This window comes from Halichoerus grypus, chromosome 6 (genome assembly GCF_964656455.1).
Source record: "Halichoerus grypus chromosome 6, mHalGry1.hap1.1, whole genome shotgun sequence".
Taxonomy (NCBI): domain Eukaryota; kingdom Metazoa; phylum Chordata; class Mammalia; order Carnivora; family Phocidae; genus Halichoerus; species Halichoerus grypus.
The window spans coordinates 97,562,119-97,582,021 of NC_135717.1; the positions used below are offsets into that span (position 1 = coordinate 97,562,119).

Below are 19,903 nucleotides of genomic sequence, written 5' to 3' on the forward strand. Positions count from 1 at the left end.
AACATGTATGTTATCAAACAAAAACATACAATTTTTTCAAAGTCTGAATTCAGTGGCTTGCATTCAGAGATATCCAAATATTTTTATAAATTTTCATAAGTTTAAAATGACTCACTAGAATTAGGGGATAAATAATTTTATACTCATTTTAAAGCCCATTTTATAGCTGCATGGCTGAAACCCAAAGAATTTAAATGACTTATACATTACAAAGTTTTAATTCTTGATTTAGAAACTGTAGGAACATATGCCAACTTTGTATATCACTAAATGCTGTATTATAAAATGTATTAGCAGTAAGTTGCTCAACTGGATGATTTCCAGATTTTCTTTCTTATTGAGCAGTAGGATATTTGCACATTTCCCTTTGGTCCTAGTTCTAAATGTAGTTCTGGTGCAGCAAGGTCCTTTTCTGTTTGTTTTGTTTTGTTTACAACCTTTATATCTGTACCAGGAGAATAAGAGAATAACACCCATTCTTTATTCTTAAATTAAAGTGGCAGGAATAGAATAAAAAAAAAATTCTGTATCGCAATTATTAAGCAAATAGTGAATTTTAACAAATAGCCAATTCCTATGTTATCCTAAATATATGAATCTATATTTAAAACTTACAACTAATTTGTACAAGGACTTTGTCATACCATAGCCATATTTTCAAAGTACATTTAATACAGAAAGTCCTTGGATACGGAGTTACAGATCATGTAGCTGATGGTATAACTACACTTTTTTTTTTCAAACATTGTGTTAAAAAAAAAAGCACGCAATCTGCCAAATGTAACATATTAACAATATGTGAAGCTTGCCCTTTCAGATAATATAGCTTTTTAAGTGCATTGTTTAAGTGCATTTAGTTTCATTGTTTGTTTCTTTACTCCTTGCTTCTTAAGGTTTAACATTTCTTTTCTTAAAATTGCCAACCACCAACTAATGCATATAATATTGGTTCACATGATCCTAATAATTGCCTAATTTATTTTGGGAACCACCTAAAATCTTTCTTTGGACTGACTACCTGTTTGTAATCTTAATTAATCTTACCACTTTCCTGCCCAGTGTTTTATTTATTCATATAAAGACATATACTGTCCATAAGCCCCAGTGTTGTGCTGATGCTCTACTTTCTAGCCTTTTCTCTTTTTTCCTTTTATCTTATTCTTATAAATACTTTCAGCTCTTTGACCTAAAATGCCACTCTCATGCTTTTCATATTGCCCCATAGTTCCCTGTTCAATAGTCCATATATAATTTATTTTTCATAATATTTGTCATAGTTGAAGATGATGATCTGATGCACCTGAGAGTTTCAACCACATAAAATATGAATCTTCTCTTTTGAACCATTCAGCTTCAAAATAGTTCACAGCAAATTTGAGAACTTAATCCTAAATAAGAATTATAGATAGTACTTAGATTTAAAACTCCTAAAATATACTATAGCTACTTGTTCCTGCATAATACCACTCAACTGACAGGTAAACTGAGAAGTGATTCCACATGTAAAGGCTGGTTATATAAGATACTCTGGCTCTAAACAAACAGAGTAAGGAGCTAGGGATCTTTCAAATGGAGTTCAAGGTAATGAAATTTCAAAGGTTAGAGATTTTAGAAATTATCCAGCCCATCTTCAAATTTTACAGATGCATACACTAAGACACAAAACTTCTTCTCAGTCTATAGGGGAGAATTAGAACTTGAGATGTTATACCCAGCTAATAATACTTTCCATATGTTTTACTTACAAAAAAAAAATCAGTGAAGATACGGACAAATATAAATGTTTACCAAAAAAAAAAAAAAGAGGAAATTGTTCTATGTGTTAGGGGAAATATACTCAAAACCCACAAACATTTTTGCATTTGTTATGTACGCCTTAGGCCTCTAACACTCAACTTCTTCATCTCTATCCGAAATCTCAAGTATCCCCCAATTTTATTCAACCATATCTTAAGCTACCAAACTTCTTGAATTCAAATTTTCCCTTCAATATGCTCGACAATACTACCTTCAGATTTCTAAAGCTGGAATACTATTATATATATTCTTCATAGAAGTGTTAGTGACTCCCGATTATCTTTTAGTTTACTTATAAAAGTCTATATATTCTGCTCCTTCACTTTGATTCTTTAAACTGCTATCAGGATTTTTGGATATGCTCTTCTTTCTCCAAAATAATGCTTTTAAATCATTAAATATCCCTAAACTGTTTATAGGTCAAATTAGATCCATTTTATTTTTCCAGTAATGTTAAATTTTTTAGAAACAATTATACCACCATATTTAAATCCCATAATCCTTAGGGCTCTAAAAACAATACCTTTTCCTCTATTTTGGAGATTCTAGCTATGTTTAGGGCTGGAGGGAAATAGAAGTTCTTGCCTCAGAAATAACATTCATTTGTTATCTTTGCTTTTCCACTCCTAGGTGTTGTTTGATTAATGGTACTTGGAATATTACATAAAAGTTTTCTTCACATCCTGCTAATATTATGGGAGAGATGACAATCTGAATCTGATATTGGATATTCAGTTATCACTCACTCAAGGTCAAAACTGAATTAATAAATGAATCAGAAATTGAATAGTTTGATCACCAGCTCATTCCCTTCTCTACTAAAGAATATGAACACTCACTATATATTATCCTAATGAATCTTCAACATAGATCTCTTGTAGTGCAGATGAAAAAGAAGCAAAGAAATAGCAATGTTAATTTTATGTGACATATTCCTGCAAACTCTTTTCAAACATATGACGAAACTCAATAGCAAATAAGGGGTGGGGGGTGTGAAACAAAGAGACATCAGGAAAAGAGTAAAAATAAAGTCTTTGGACTTTGTAAATTATTGCCCAACAAACTCTGGCCCAGGTAAATAACCCAAAGAAATAATTGTAGGCAAACAAGTAAGACCTTAACTCCAGAATTAGAATAAAAAGGTTTTAGAACTTTGTCAAGCAGCCTATAGTAGCTGTAAGTGAAAAAGTATAGCATAAATAAAGCATTATTTTTTTCATTTTGTGTTCTCATGTGAAGCCTATTTCTCATTTTCAATGTTTGTGCTTCTTTTTCATTACAATGTTTTGTTTTATTAGATAAATACAAAATTGTTTAAAATGACAACTCAGCAGATCATATGTGAAAGTTTCTACAACCAGTTCCCAAACTACCCCCTTGGTATCTTGATCCTAATTAACACAAAACAAAACAAAACAAACAAAACAAAACCAAAATCAGTAATAAAGTAAATCACTGACTGCATTTTAAAATAAATTTTGATTAAAAAGCTACCAACAAAACACTATTTGGGCCTGTGTCTTCTTTTCCTACTAGATTAAAAAAATATATCAACAAGCAAAGTAGGTTAACCCTTTTCCTTCTTTTCTCTGTAGTGTTTCTGAAGCCCTTAGGAGAGGACACTCATTTATAAAATTGCTGCTCAGCGTCCCAACTGATCTAACTCTCTTAATCTGCCAGTATAAAAACCTTACAAGGTCTTGAGCGTGTGTTGTTGTGGTTGTTGTTGTTTTGCCCTACACAGTGAATTTCATTTCTTCATATTACATCTATTCTCAGTACATCTGAATCTTAGGTTTCAATGTGACAGAAATGACTGGGATGGGTAGGGGGAGAGGCACATGTACATAGAACATAATCCAACTCTATCCATCTCCACAATGAGAAATATTAAAAACGAAGCTACTAATACATTTTTAAGAAAGATCCTATTTTCTGTTTCTCAACATTTTCTTTTCTAAAGAACACATTCTTTCAAAGATGTGAAGAGCAGAAATAGAACGCTGTTACATATGAAAGTTTCAATGGATTCGTTGCCAGCAGCTTTTCTTTATAGTGTTCCTCTTACCTACAGTATGTGTTGGCACTGGCAGGTAGCCCTAATTCGTTAGTAGCCAAATTATTTTTGTCCCTGAAGTACGAGAAATCTCCATAGCACATGAATGAGACATGGTTTACTAGTTTACACACATTTTTATAACTCCAAGAAACCAAAACTCATTCACAAATGCTTTCATTTCAGCAAAGAGAAGGGCTACAGAATACCAGAGATACCTACTTTGAATTCCTGTTCCCCATTCTCCATGAGGAAATGAAGAGGAAAAAAAAATCTTTTTAGCTTTACCAAAAAATACTTTGGTCCTTAATGCAATAGAAACAAACAGCTTTCTGTTCACCACACTCCACATTTCAATAAAGTCAAAATATTTCAGTATAAGACATGAAGAAAAAAATGTCATTTAGTAATAAACCTAAATGTCTCCAGATAAAAATTCATCATGACGGCATAGCAGGTTTAGATAATGTGGTTCACAACAACTAGCATCTTCATATTGCATGATCCCCAGCTAGATATATACTGCTACACCATCTTCACTAGGTTATAGAGAAAATAGGAAGAAAAAAATAAGCAACACTTAGAAATAAACATATAGCACAAGTGATGGTTCAGCCATAGCAAAAAAAAAAAAAAAAAAAAGAAAAGAAAACCAAAAAAACAAAAAAACAAACAAACAAAACAACTCTGAATTCTAAGGCAAGATAAAAGTAAATGTATTAACACTAAAGAGCCAGTGACTGAAATGTTACTTAGATAAAAGAAAAGAGAGATTTAAAATACAATGAGACGAGTTCAGGTTTGAATTAATTTAAGGTTCAACACTGACTTCAAATGCCTATGAACATCTACAAGCTTTTGTTTTTAATTTTCCTTCTGTCATGTTTTATGGGTAAAAGTCCTTAAACTACCTTGTAATAGATTAATTACTTTCAAGCTGGGTGACAAAAGGGCATAATGACCGGAAAATGATACAAAAGAAACAGAAAAAGCATGTTAACAAGTTTATCAACAAACCTGGGTAATTCTCATGAAGTACAGATTAAGGTTCAGTGGTTCCAAACTGGCAGCATTCAAGTTGGGTTCATATTTGGGTTTTTTGTTTTGTTTGTTTTTTTAAACCACCTGTCCTAAAACGACATTGTTTATGCTAATTATCTTTGTTTATGCCACAATTCTGTTTGTTTACCACATTCTTTTAAAATACCATATCCCTATAAACAGTTCTCACCAGAATTCTTCTAAATCTTGTTTCGGTCTGGTCCTTCTCGGCAGCCCACTGAGCAGAATGCAGCTCTACAATGAAGGCGCAAGAGCTGGGAACAACTTTGAGTCTCTGACTCCTCAGGCTGGCAAAGGCAGGGAGTACTGCTGAGGTTTTACTCTCAGGCTCCAAGGGAAAAGGATACTGAATGTGTAGAAATGCAACACCCCCCTATTGGACAAGCAGAACCATACGCCACAGGAACTCCAGAGGAGATGTATGAACTCTCAACTAGTAAGTGAAGAGGAGAACAGATAATGCTAAAGGGAAGGGAACGCAGTTTCCAAACTGCAAGAGAAAACACAGAAATCAGAAAGAATAAAAGGTCTTCTCCTGAACCACTATCAGTTTCTGGTTAAAATGAAAGGATATGAAGCATTCTCTTAAAGTGTCCCAAATAAACACTGTTGACTTAAGCAAAACACTAACAGTCCTTAATTTTTTCTTCTCTAGCAATATCATTTGATCATGCTCATCCATATAGCATTCAAGTTTCATATTTACTACAAATGATGATGCTATCAATCAATGAAAAGGAAAGGACAGAATGAATGACGTAAGGAAGAATTTGCTGTTTTAGTCCATTTCTTGCTCAACAGAATTTTTCCATTAAAAGGACAATGTTTCATGTTTTGGTTGAATCTTTGAACATCTTCTGATCTGACTGCCATCATCTGAGTCAGACACCTGACATTAAACTATGTGAGTTAGTATAAGAGAGATATCCAGATTGGTTTATTCCCCATGCTGTTAGTTAACTTCATTGAACTTATAAATGATTAACCAATTATGGAAGAAAACAAAAATCCATCTATTATACTGATTTTTTTAACTAATCTATAAAAAAAGGGGAGATGTTCAATCTACAAAATACACATCTGCGTTATACATATACTCATTAGGTGTTTGGAGAATTGATAGTGGAAAGAACAGACAATAAAGATCACATTTTATCCATGAATGTAATTTTGCTTTTTAAATGCATTATGAACATAATCCACTTGAAATAGCTTCCAATTCTATGGAGGAGTCATGTGCTAAAGCATTGGAGCTGGTCTTACTATTTGCCTCTCAGGTATGATGCACACACAGGTTTTAGTTTAAAGCTCCCTAAGAACAGGTAAATACATTATCCTGTTATCATATGCTTATTATATTTGGGAAACATAAGTTAAGAAAACACACCCACATGTGAAGTAATCATAATATTCACACATTTCTATATCTGTCAACCTGCTAAGCACTGAGCAGCACACAGTGCCACCTGACATTTAACCCTTAATTGTTCTTGGTAATCAGGCAGGTCTCCTGCTAAGTCTCTGGGACAGTACTAAAGTGTGAGAAAAGTATAGCGTGTCCCTTACTTCAGGCAAGCTGTATTCTAAACTAATATCTTAGCCAGATTAACTTGTAAATTATTGAAATAGTAATTAAAATCTATAATCAGTTGTAGGCACCTTTTCCTCTACAAAGCAGTAGTACATAAAAATAAGTAAAATGAACAAAGGCATGTATCAGAACATCCTAAAAATACAATATCAAATTTAGAGGTTTACAGTTGCGGTAAGGTGACAGATGTGAAGAGATAACTTTCCTTTGATTCACACCTGGAGGTTACCTGCTAACTTGAATATACTTACCACTCATAAAGTTTCTAACTAAGCTAAATAAATCTGTCTGGGTAATAAATATTTTATTACTATGGCCAAACTTTAGGTAATTCAAGTACCGCTAATGTCAGAGATATTCTTGCAGCCCGCTAATAGTTATTTTTCATGGTAATTATACAAATTAGCTTTTCACAGTACCTGATTTGTATTTGTCTCTTCAGAAAAAAAAAAAAAAAATAACACTTAAAATTTTCCTAAGGTCAAAAAAACCTATTTCTTTAGTCAATATGACCACAAATAAATTTGATGGGAATATAAAGTAAATAAGTTAGATTTGTATTGCAGAAAGGTTTTATTCCCATAGTGTTCCTTTCAACATGTAGAAAATAGTCTGTTGTCTGCACCCGTTTTGAGAGAAGCAAAGAGGTGATACTATAAGCTTAATTTGCTTCATCCCACTACCTTCAATCCCAACTTTTTTTTCTAGACATTATCAGACTGTCTTCTTAAGCAATCATCTTACACTTGCTTTTTAATTAAATCTCTAACATAAAGCAATTAGAAAGTCTAACAAGTAGCTTAGTCATAAAACTATTACACTATAATCAGATAGGATAAATATAAAGGAAATAAATTGAAAATTTATTTGATACTATTGATAGCATCAAAAATTGCTTTTTTATTCATCAGAAACAAGCTAATATCGATATTTAAGGCAAGTATTTTAAATATTTTCATTCTAGGAATATGAAAAAATTGATGGTATTCTGAAAGGAGAAACCTTATGTCTGATTTTTTTTTATTATCTATTATACTGTCTTCTTTTAAAAATTCTAGGAGAGTTCAAGTATTCTTTCTCATGATGCTATTACTAACATTTAGACCATGTTGCTAGTTATGTTTCCTCTAAACAGTATGATGTAAAAGACTTTGCTTACAAATAATGTCTTAGAACATACTTTGTCTATTCATCTCCCACCTGAGAATTGTATTTTTCATTAATCCTAATCAGTTATGACAGGGATGCTTAAAAATAAATATAAAAGATTTCTACTTCTTTACTTTTTAGGATCACTGTTCAATTTGCTCTACCTCCTGAACATTTTTTAACAGACAATGAAACTGTTACTACTTCTGATTTATTTAACAAGTGCTTATTAGTCTGACAGTATTGACCATGTTCGTTTCTAAGGCTGATAATATGGACAAAACAAATCTAAATCCAAATTTTGATCCTGGCATTTAAGTTTTGAATATTCCTTAAAGTTCCAAATCGTCTACAGGTTGGAAAGAATAAAAGAAGACGGACAAGACTCCACCAATGAAGTTACAAAAAAAGATCACATAAAACTTCCAAAATACATGAACCCCAAGCCACTTATTTATATCCTCTAGACCAAACTTCCTTATTTCTTAAAGAGATGTAGAAGTCTTCTTTTCAGATTTATGACTAAGTCTGAGTGAACAACTCATCTATGGCAGGTGAGCAAACAGAATAAAAATTAACACTCAATGGAAATGACCTACTTATTCAATGAAAGTTGCAATAGTGGAAAAGACAAAAAAAAAAGCTGACTATATATGATAGTGCAGTTATAGCATACATACCACCTTTGGGTAATATAAATATTCAATATTTAGTCTGCAAGATATACTCTATGTGGGTGACTACAGATATACTCACTCGTACAAATTCAATGTAAACAAATAGTAATGAATTACGAGATTTTTGTTTGTATTACCAATTACAACCACAGGGGAAATTATTAAGAAATTTTATATTGTATGGCATTTAAAAAATATTTTAGCTATTAATATTTCCAAACATGCTGTCTATATTAATAACTCTATTGATTATCACTTGCTTATTTAATTAGCCAGCAAGAAAAGCATGCCTTTGGGTGACCAAAAAAAAAAAAAAAAAAAAAAATGAATTGCTCACCAGGAGGAAAAAAAATGTTAAGAGATTTGAACATCAGAATAGTAAGGGGAAAAGTTTAGTTTAAAAGAGATAATTGAAAAAATACAAATAAAGTTCACAGCAGGAAAGCTTGCTTATATAGAGAAATAGGTTACAGCCTGTTAATATGTAACTACCTTTTTATAAGAACAGTCTGTTAACAGGCTTACAAATCAGACTCAGAGTTTTATTTTCAAAAAGTATAGAGTTGAAGATAATCATGTGCTACTCTGTACATGCTAGAAAACTTACTGTGGTATATTAACAAACAGCAACATTAAGAATTAGTGTGTCCCGATATAAATAACTTCAATATCTACATATGGAATAAGCTATATTTCCAAACAAAAGCTAACTATTTCGAAGAGTTAATATATAGAACTTTGAAAAAATTAATTCAAGACTGTTAAGAAAGCTCAGTCATTCACTGGAATTATCTTGTGAAGATGCTCCCTAATTAAAAAGAGAGAGAGACAGAGACAGAGAGACAGAGAGGAAGAGGAAGAGAAGAAATGAAAGAAGACAGAATTAAAGTATATATGCTGGCTATTTTACTTTCTTCCTTGATCTGATGCTGGCTTCTCTAATATGTGACCACATTCAAGCATTATTTTATTCTCAATACCCTTCTTCTCTTCCATTGCTTCACTTCTAGAATGTTTTAATCTTTGTCCTTTCTTTTTTCGTCTTTTCATATCAAATTCAGTCGTTTGAGCGATGAACAGCTTGACTTAGCATATTTTTAACCAGCTGGTCTAGCACCTAGCTTGCATTGCATAGTCAGATACAACAAATGTTTATACAGAAGGTAGCTTTCATGAAAATGAAAAAAAGCCTGGGTATCATGCATCCTGGCTTTTTTTAGCTTTTTTTTTTAATTCACCATACAGAATACAAAGTTTGAATTCTTTTTAATGGCAAACAAAATTCTATTTTTAGTTCCAAAAAATGAACTTATGCTGGGATAAGAACTCAAATTTAAAAACTGCAATGTGTACTTATAGGAACACGAAGAGGGCTAAAATTCTTTCAAAGCCCTGTTTTACTTGCAACAACATCAAATGGAAGGATATTGCACATATTTCTTTAAATAGGAACTACTTAATTACAAATACACTTATTCCCATCATGGCAAAAGGGGAAAATGTAAGTAAATCAAAATTAGTTTAAGACAACTAGCACAAAAAGTAGCTACTAAAACTTAGAAAGGGAGCATCCCCATTCCCCCTTTCTTGACATTTCAAGAGTAATACACTGATACATTACTGTGATGTTAAATTTTCTTTTCTTTTTTTTAAATCTACTCTCTTCTATCAACAAAAGGTCATGTGCTTTACTAAGCAGCCTCCAAAGTTTTACGGAAGGATCAAATAGGAACTTATAGCCTCCGTTTTAACCACCACTGAAACATTCTGTCACCCCAGAAATTACAAGACAGAGATATTGAAAACGGTAACACTCTGTACAAAAGCATTTAAAAAGGTGAAGAGGGGAGAAAAATATCAATGAAGGAAGAAAGTAAGAGAGTGAATGAGAAAGAGAAAACCAGCGAGTGAAAGGGAGAGAGATGCTTAATGTTCATTTAATTTCCTGTGATAGGACACAACCTAAAAACATTAGCAGAAATCTCGGAGACTTTGCCAATCAGTTCAATTTGGTCCGGGCAATCACAACAAAAATCAGCTAACAAGATTGCAGAAGCACTAGCTAAAAGCTTTTCTAACAAACACGTTTTAGGGAAGCATCTTCCAATTGATTCAGAGATGACTGTAAAATGAGAGTTGTACTTCAATATATTAGGGGGGAAAACTGTACTCACCTTTCAAACTCCTGAGGTAAATCAGGGTCAGTAAGCATGCTGGAAAAGCACAATTTCCCTTTGTCACAGCAACCACCTATGATCGTCTCCAACTGAACCTGTCAAGTGAGTCCAAACCTTCTAAACCAATTGATTTTCTCTCTCTTCTCTTCTCTTCTCTCTCTCTCACTCCCTCTCTCCCTCCCTCCCTCTCTCCCTCTCTCTCAATCTCTCTCTCTCTCCCCCTCTCCCCCCCCACCCTCTTCTCCCTCTCCTAGGACTCCTTGACCAGTCTCTTAAAGGGGTAGCGCACTTCCAGCAGTGGGGTCTGGCTGCTCCCCCCTCCGCGGAGCCGCACGCTCCGGCTGCAAGGCACTAGACAACCTCAGGGTGCCTGTCCTTTCCTTTTAATTCTCTCTTCTAGACATCACCGAATGTGAGAAGTCAACTCATTTAACACGTCTCCCATACTCTCTCTCCTCTAAATAATAAAAGTCACACGCGCGCGCGCGCGCACACACACACACACAGACACACTCATACACACACAAAACAGTATGATTTTTTAAAATGCATTTACTGCTGATTAAAAGAGAAATCTGCATACTAAGAGAACCAGGACTAACTGTATTTATTAATTAATTACGCAAAAAAAATTAAATGTTGGTAATATCATTTTTACACAAAGAATTGTTATTCCTTCTCACCCCTTTCTAGGCTCTCTCCGTGCGCACACGGAAACACACACACACACACACACACACACACTCACATACACACAACAATCAAGCATTGTTCTGAGGGAAGAAAAGCAACTTTGACAGATTGAAATATAGCAGAGGCCCCTTCAAGGAAACCTGTAAACAACTTGTCACTCACTCTGTCGGTCTCACTGTTAGCTCGTGCTTTCCACAAAGTGGTGCGAACGTCCTGGCAACCCGACCAAAGTTTCCTCAGCTCCAAACTCCATAAAACACGATGTGCGAGGTGGAGGGGAACAGGTATCCACATGCCAAAATAACACGCACACGAGGGAACAAAAACCCAAACCAAACCAAAAAATGAAAACAAAAAGATGGTACTAACAAACTGTCCTGTTTGGGATTGCTGGGGAGGGCAGGGGTAGGAAGCGCTCCCCTGGCTGTGGATCTCTTTAATTTCCTCTGCCCAGGCAGCCACAGATAACAAGGTGGACAAACTAAGGCTTTACAGATCCTAAGCTGGCTGGCAAGGCACAGCCTCCATAGCAGTTCCAATTATCTAGATAAAAATCTGGCAGGCGAGGAAGGTAATCAGGTAATGTACCTTTGACATGAAATGACAGAGGCACATACACACACAGAGAAAGACACTTACACAGACACGCATGCAGACATGGTGGCTGCCCCGTGCACCGCAGCATCTGGTCAGGGAGTAAGCACACACTCACCAACACGAGATAGTGTGCATTCTTCACACACACACACACACACACTCAGTCACTCACACACGCTCTCCACTCCTACTGGGAGGGTTCATTCTGCACAAAAGGCTACATTACAGAGCCCGCCCCAATAAGGGAAAGAGAGAAAAAAAAGCCTTCCATTGTTGAGAGGGCAGGTCAGTTGATTAGATTTTCTGTGGAGAATTCCACGAGGAAATTCCCTTCAAAGCCGAAGTGATTAACTGGGGGCTATTCTGGAAATGGAGCAGACAATGGCTCAATAGTCTGCACAGCCAATGTCCAGGCTGGCACTGAACTCACTTTAAAAAAAAAAATAAAAGCCAGACTCCCTGTTCTTTTCCACACATTCCCCCCCAACCCCCTCCACTCCTTCCAACTTCCCCTCCCAATTCCTTTTATTTTGCAGCTGGACAACATTAAGGGCCTTTAAAACCACAAGGGTTGACCCCATAGCAGTTTGATTAGGTCCCACTTTTTTTTTTTTCTGGCGACAGACAGACAGTAAGTTTACTTTTTTAGACATACACAATGAGACACCTTACACATATTCCAAACAGCAAAAGCAATTATTAACCTTCTCATATTAATAAATGTATTCTTCACTGAAAGCTTATACATTTTTTGACAAAGTTGATAATAACTTAATAATGGGATCCATCATTCACAGGGTATCCTAAAAATAAATGTACATATATGACAAAATCAATGTGGAATAAGATTTAAGCATGTCACTATGGAGTTAAGACACTAACAAAACACAGAATTATGACCCACCCTGAAAAAGCTGTTAACAAGGGATGTGGCAAAAATGACTTGATGCTGACATGATTTTCTTTTTCAGCAGTTGGGGAAGGGGGAAGGATATTACTCACTATTCTTCCTTGTCGTTAGCTTCAAATTATTATTTTTTTTATTACAGCAACAACCCATTCCTACACAGAAAAATAAGAAAATTGTTGCATTTATTTTAAGTACCTATATTTTTCAGCCCTTGTGGGACCTACAGTCTAATACAGTCTAATTGATAAAGTATACAAGAAATAATTTTTTATATTGTTAACAGTGGTTATGGGAATTAGGGAATGGTAGCTGCATGGCTGCACACACTTTTAAAAATAGTTTTAAAAGATTTCCTAAATAGGGTATCTTGTTTCATCTTATATCAATAGAGAAAAATGAAGAAGGGGGGGTGAGTTACAAGGGGCAAGGGGAGCTGAAGTCAGGAAGAGGAGAAGGCAGCAAGGAGAGGATGCAGGGAGAGCACAAGAAGGAGACATTGTGGCAGCATAAAGATAGAAACAAAGATAATGGCCATAAGGCAGGATGCTGAGATCCGTATGGTCCCAGCTGCTGTCTAGTACAGCTACTACCTCTGGTTGTTTCTCTGTAACTCCAATCCAGAAGGTCATCAGAGCAGGTAAGAAAGAGAACATGAGTTTTTGAGACCAACTATACTATAAAGGAAAGATGCTTCTATCAGAATCTTCCTTGTCTTTGGTTTTATTTTCACAGACATTTGATATATGTATTTGTAAGTATACATATGTCGAATAAACACAATGAGCATATAGGAAAATGTTAAATGGTTTGGAAGTTAGTTTACAATCTCAACATGTTTCTATAAACATTCCTATAGCCATTCAAAAACAAATTATTTCTTGCACAATCATGCCTGCTAAACAAACTGAAACAGACTAGGAACTAGACAGAAAATTTGCCAAATATAATAATGATTATTCTAATAATGATACTTTGAATTAATGGAACTCTAAGCTCATAAGGAATTTCGTTCACATAAATTAGCTCATGGATCATAAGCAGCATAGAAAAGAGTGGGATGGTATATATCCTTGTTTCCCAGTGTTTAAACTTGGGCAACAGGAGTTTAAAGTCATACAGCTAATTAGTGGTCCATTTGTTACTTAAAGCCAGATCTTATTTCACTTGTGACACCATAATACAGAATAAAATGACAATCCAGAATTTATAGCTGAACGAACATCCCAAGATGGTCTTACTTTTAAGAGACCTAAAGGCTTTCAAATAATTGTTAGTAAAATTAAATTTGATATAATCTCATCGGCACTAAGTTAGTGCTGTGTTTGATGGTTGAATGGAATAATTTTTAAATGTATCTCTCTAGGCCGCAAAAGTTTTCTTTCATTTGAATTCTATATTGCAAATTAGCATTTCTGCAAGATTTTAGAACGTCAGGAAAAGAGAAGGCAGTTCCAAAATATTCCTCTCAAATCCTGTCATTGGTAATCTTACTAAGTGATTGAATTTATCCAATCAATCCAGTGTTTGATAGTAAATTATTATCATAAATCTCTTTATTTTACATTAAATGTTATAATGTTTAAATATGTGTTAATGACTAGCACATGATAGGTGTTAAACAAATCTACATTCTTTATCAATTATCTGAAAAGTTTAAGATATCCAGTCTGTTATATATCTGATATTCTCTACATAAGAACTAACACCCCAATGTGATTTTGCTACATTATTATAAGTAGGTCTCCAGAAGGTTTCATAATGTATGTGAATTTAGACACAATTTACTTTAGCATTCACTAAACAACTATTAAATGCTTACCAATAAGTTAAGTACAACAGCTTTTTTTAAAGTTAATTGATTAATTATTTATTTATTTAAGTAATCTCTACACCCAACGTGGGGCTTGAACTCATGACCCCAAGATCAAGAGTAGCATGCTCTTCTGACTGAGCCAGCCAGGCACCCCTAGTTAAGTCCTACAGCTTTAAAAGAAGTCAAGAAAAATTTGTAACAAATCTAATTATACACACACACAGAAGAGGCTAAAATTCAAGTTGTTTCAGATCCAAGCCCTCTAAAGTAAATACGGTAAGAAAAGTTAGAACCAAAATAAATATGCAAATGAACAAAAAACAATGATGATAACTGAACAATAATTAAATTGGTAGGAAATATAAAAATGTCTAGAAACAGATATACAAATATAAATACATCTTCAGAGAAGAACAGAGTACAACCTACAACAGAAACTCCACAAAACAATTTTTCATTTAATGAGTCTCTTTGACACTGCTGAAGCAGTATTATGGAAAATGGAATGAACCTGAAAGAGTGTGCTTTTGAGCTCATGTTGTTTCCATTGCAAATATAAAAAGGAGACTCACACAGGCTAAGGAAATATAAGATATGCTGGGGAACACTGCTGGAAAATTCTCAAAGAGAATATCAGGAACTTTTAAGATCATAAACAAGTTATTTCCAAATTTAACCCTTTGCATACATTGTTTCAAGCAAGCATTTCTAATATTTTTCTTTTCATTTTAAAAGTAAGTGTTTCATTCCTCTATTTTAAGATATAATTGTTAAACATCTATTTTAATAACTGAAATTTCAGTATGTTGTCACAGGTACAGATTACATTTTAATATTTTATAAATGTCCCTATCATCAAGCTACAGCTTTCACATTTTATGGAATTTGGAAGGTTATTTTTGAGAAATAAAACTTTTAGTATTACAACCACAATAAATTTAAACCAAATCAGTGTCAGACAATAGCAACATTAAATTGACTTAACCTGACACAAGAGGCATTAAGAAAATATACACCTATTTTCCCCTGTAATGTTATTTACTTTGTCACAAAAACATTTAAAAAGAACCCACCCTCTTTAAAAAAAAAAAAAATTATCCAACAAATGTACATCTGTGAGTCATTCACCAAATGCCTGATGAGCTGACGATGACCTACCATGTATAGCTTAAAGTGGACTTTAAGTAGACAAGAGTCTCGCAATCGGACCTCTTCAGAAAAACACCTTAGAAATTCAATAATTCATCCTCTTAAGAATACCTAAAATTTCAATTTCCCGTAATACATTTTTTTTGCCAGGACATCGGCATATAATAAGAGCTTATAAATTCAAGGTTTTTGTACCCTCCTACTTTCTGTATTGCCAGTTGGTTAGAATATGAATTTCCTCAGATCACATTTTTGACCAACTAGTGTTCTTTAAGTGTTCTTTTTCATTTTAGAAACTCGAGTCCCATACTTCTCTCAAAGATGATGGTGTTCCCAGTAATAATTCCCACTGTTTGATATCTTACTATTTATCTCCTTTAGAATAATTCAAAGTAACTTAAAATCATAAATTTTATCTCTTGAGAACTTTCCCCCAAAACTGTGATGCATATAAAACAAATTATCTCATTTAATATTCAAACAACTACATGAGATATGTAGCTGCTTTATCCCACCTACAAATGAAGGACCCATGGCTAACAAACAAAAATTAATGTATCTGAGGTCCCAAAACTAATAGGTGCAGAAATGGAGAACACCAAACTTACGACCTACAACCTCTCCTCTAAAGTTCTCTAAAGGCACCAAATGCTGATTTATCTCAATATAGCTTAATAGCAATTAAATATTGAGTGCACAGGAAAGTGCTCATAAGTATGTTTTAATGCTAAGTGAATGTCCAAACTGGACAAAGTCAGGTTGAGTAATGACTACCCCATCCTTACATATAACTTGATATAAAAGATGGTTCTTTGTACAACAATTAAAAACAGTTAACTAATAGTACTCATCCCATTTATGGTGATAATAAGCATCAGAATTAGTACTAATCATAAAACTTGGTTCTTTTAAAAAATAATTTCTAAACATTCTCTTTCTTAATATGATTATAATTTTTGGAATCCCGGGGAAAATACAGGGGCCTATTTTGCTGGTCCCCATGTAATTACTTTGCAATGGAATTTCTGTATTATAGAAAGAGTCATTTCAGGTAAAGTGTGTCTATTAGGAAGATAAGAACAACTGAACTTACACTTTCATTTTTTTACTCATTACACAATCATCTCTCCTTGTGATAAGTGGTGATGTCTACTGGTTGTCAGTTCATGAGAATGAGAAGGACATGAACCAATCACTCTGGTGGTAAAAATCATGACTCCTATTGAGTAAAAAAAATCCATATAAACCATGAGAATAGAAGCCATTCACATGGGACCATACCTTAAAAGAGTGCTCTTGACCATCGAACTTTTTGTATTATAATTTATCAACCTGGAAAGAAATTCAGGGAATGTACTGCTCTGGCATTTTACCTAGAGGCAAACGCCAAGTGAGAAGTAGCACCATAATATTGCTACAACGTGGTTTGGGTTCTTACATAGTAGATAATTTCTGCAAAATATTTTAGTACACATTTTTCAGGGAAGCTTTTTTACGTAGTTGTATATATGTCTTGATATTAACTAATCAGAGTAGAAATAAGAGCTAAAACTCAGCTAAAACTGAGTAAAGTATGAAAACATTTGAACACTTAGCTTCTTAAGTTAACTACACCTGTCTATCGTCTATAGGCTACCTTTGATTGCATACTAAGTAAATGATAAATAAATCTTATTCATAGTAAATGAAAAAGTTACCTATTAATGATGTTCAATCTACTTACATCTAGAGCAGCCCAGGGGAAAAGATTGTGGCTAAGCTGCAAGTTAGGAGCTTGTGTTTAAGACAGCCTCTAGTCCCTCCTTACTAGTGGCATAGTCTTACCTAAGTCTCCAACATCTCAGGGAAATGATTTTTTTTTTTAAAGATTTTATTTATTTATTTGACAGAGAGAGACATAATGAGAGAGGGAACACAAGCAGGGGGAATGGGAGAGGGAGAAGCAGGCTTCCTGCTGAGCAGGGAGCCCGATGCGGGGCTGGATCCCAGAACCCTGGGATCATGACCTGAGCCGAAGGCAGATGCTTAACAACTGAGCCACCCAGGCGCCCCTCAGGGAAATGATTTTTAAGGTCCTTCTCAACTCTCAAATTCTGACTCTATAATCTCTCCTTTGATAAATCAAATTATAATTTGCAAAATAAAATTTCTTACACTTCTCAGTTTTATCCCAATTATATCCCCTTTTAAAAAAGTTTGCAACTAGTTCTTAAGGTTTATTTTAATCCTTTAAAGTATGTCATAACTTTACATTCACACAATATAAGATGATGAGGAAAATAAATGTTTTATTAATGAAAGTTAATTCTGCTAATTTTGATGAAGTTAAAATCACCAGGAGAACTTAACTGGTTACAGAAAATGACCATGTTTTCAAAAGAACTAATTTTATGACAAAATTAATCTGTTTGTGATTCTGAAAATTTGTTGTACTTGAATTTTCAAGTCACAACTTTCATTTTCTCCAGGAAATACAATTACGTTTATTAGCTTTACCTAATTCAGTGAGAGAATTAAAAGCAGTTTCTTACTACATTGAACATGCATATATGTGTGATAACAGTGACTGGCATGCATAGAGAAATAAGTGTAAGGGCTTCTACCTTCATCCAGAATTTTACATCAAATGAGAAACTCAAAGATAAACTAAAAAGTTGAAATGTTAGAAATCCTAACAGATAAATTGTGTTCAAGAAAGCCTAATTTTTAAGTGAATTTTGTGGACACTCTATAGAACCTCTGCCAAATAGCTTCTTTTATTAACAAAAATGACTTACTGCCATAATTTAGAAAATAATTCAGTCAGACTATACACAGGATGAAAATGCAAGAAAACAGATATTACCAAAAGAATGTATTCATTTGATTACTCAATATGTATAGAATCTTTAATTCATACTTGTATTGTAAACCATCTATATATATGTCAAGATTTTATTGTTTATACTTCACATTTCATAAATGGGGGAAAAAGATAAGTTGATATTTGTAAACTTCCCTGAAGCTGAAGAACTATTTAGGTATCAAGTGGTATATTAGTATTTTAAAATACCTATTAATTAACTCTAAACAAATCATGGGTCTGTAATCAGAAATATTTATTTTAAAATCTCGCTTAAAGTCAAAGCATAGATTAAAAGACTATATAAGCATTTGTAACATATGCCAGCATCCTAAGAACATCTTGGGAAAAAAAAGAAAAAAAAAATGTATATAACACACGTCCTTCCTCATTTGGGGACTAAACTTCAGATTTACTCAGTCTTTATGAGTGGGCCATTATTCTTAATTTTAATGAGCAAGTCAACTTAATAAACATTGTTCTACTATTGAGTGTGTACCCTGAATTTTATTAGACTAGAAAAAAGAAAAAATTAATATACATAATGTTTTTAATGAGCATCTTTTCTGGCCAGAGCACTCTAATAAAAGGTGAGGACACAAAGACAATTTTTTTGCCCCCAAGGAATTATGACCTGGTATAACATATGAACATTCTTGTCTGTTCCAAATATATATAGATATATAGACATATATAGATGTCTATGTCTTCAGATATATAGATATCTCAAGTTTTTACCAACTAGAAATCTATTTTTACACAGATTAATTCATTTAATTTCAAAAACAAAACTAGAGTATCTTAGTTACTGATATTAGTTCCATGTCACAGAAAAAGTAAGTTAAGTACAGGAACAGAAATTAACTAGCTTCTGGGATACCTGGGTGGCTCAGTTGGTTAAGCATCCAACTCTTGATTTAGGTTCAAGTTGTGATCTCAGGGTAGTGAGATCAAGCTCCCTATCAAGCTACCCACTGGGCATGGAGTCTGCTTAAGATTCTCTCACTCCCTCTCCCTCTGCCCATCCCCCACCTCTAAAAAAATTAACTAGCTTCTGAATACACAGTTTGTCAGATGAAGAACCACAATTTCAACCCAAGTTTTCCAATTACAAATCTAGTGCCTATTACACTGTATAAGAGAGCTACTTCCAAAAGTTATATGCAATCCAAAATAAAATGATAAAAGTATTAATTAGTGGAAAAAATAACATTCTCTGGGGAGTTTAAGTAACAAGTGATCTTAAGAAATGGTGACCATTTTCTGAACTTCAAGAATTTAGAATTAGTCTGTTGGAGTTAATAAAATATAGATCAGAGAATCAGTTGAAAACCCCAGAAGCACTATGAGAATTTAAAATTACAGAGGGGGAAAAAAGTAATATGTAGTA

The 19,903-nt window shown here is 33.8% G+C and overlaps 1 protein-coding gene across 15 annotated transcripts in view; it reads right to left on the reverse strand.

The window, feature by feature from the left end:
* SOX5 (SRY-box transcription factor 5) overlaps nt 1-19,903 on the reverse strand; it is a 1,003,105-nt gene that overhangs the window by 392,347 nt on the left and 590,855 nt on the right. The window contains exon 1 of one of the 15 annotated variants that reach the window (XM_078075757.1): nt 11,842-12,256. The exons of 12 other annotated variants lie outside the window; for them this stretch is intronic. In XM_078075757.1, coding sequence (XP_077931883.1) covers nt 11,842-11,861 — 20 coding nt within the window. In that variant the 5' untranslated portion in view covers nt 11,862-12,256. Of the gene's footprint in view, nt 1-5,084; nt 5,344-10,506; nt 10,690-11,841; nt 12,257-19,903 lie in introns of those variants that run through there. 2 more of the 15 variants (XM_036116363.2, XM_036116366.2) reach the window with 2 other exon arrangements.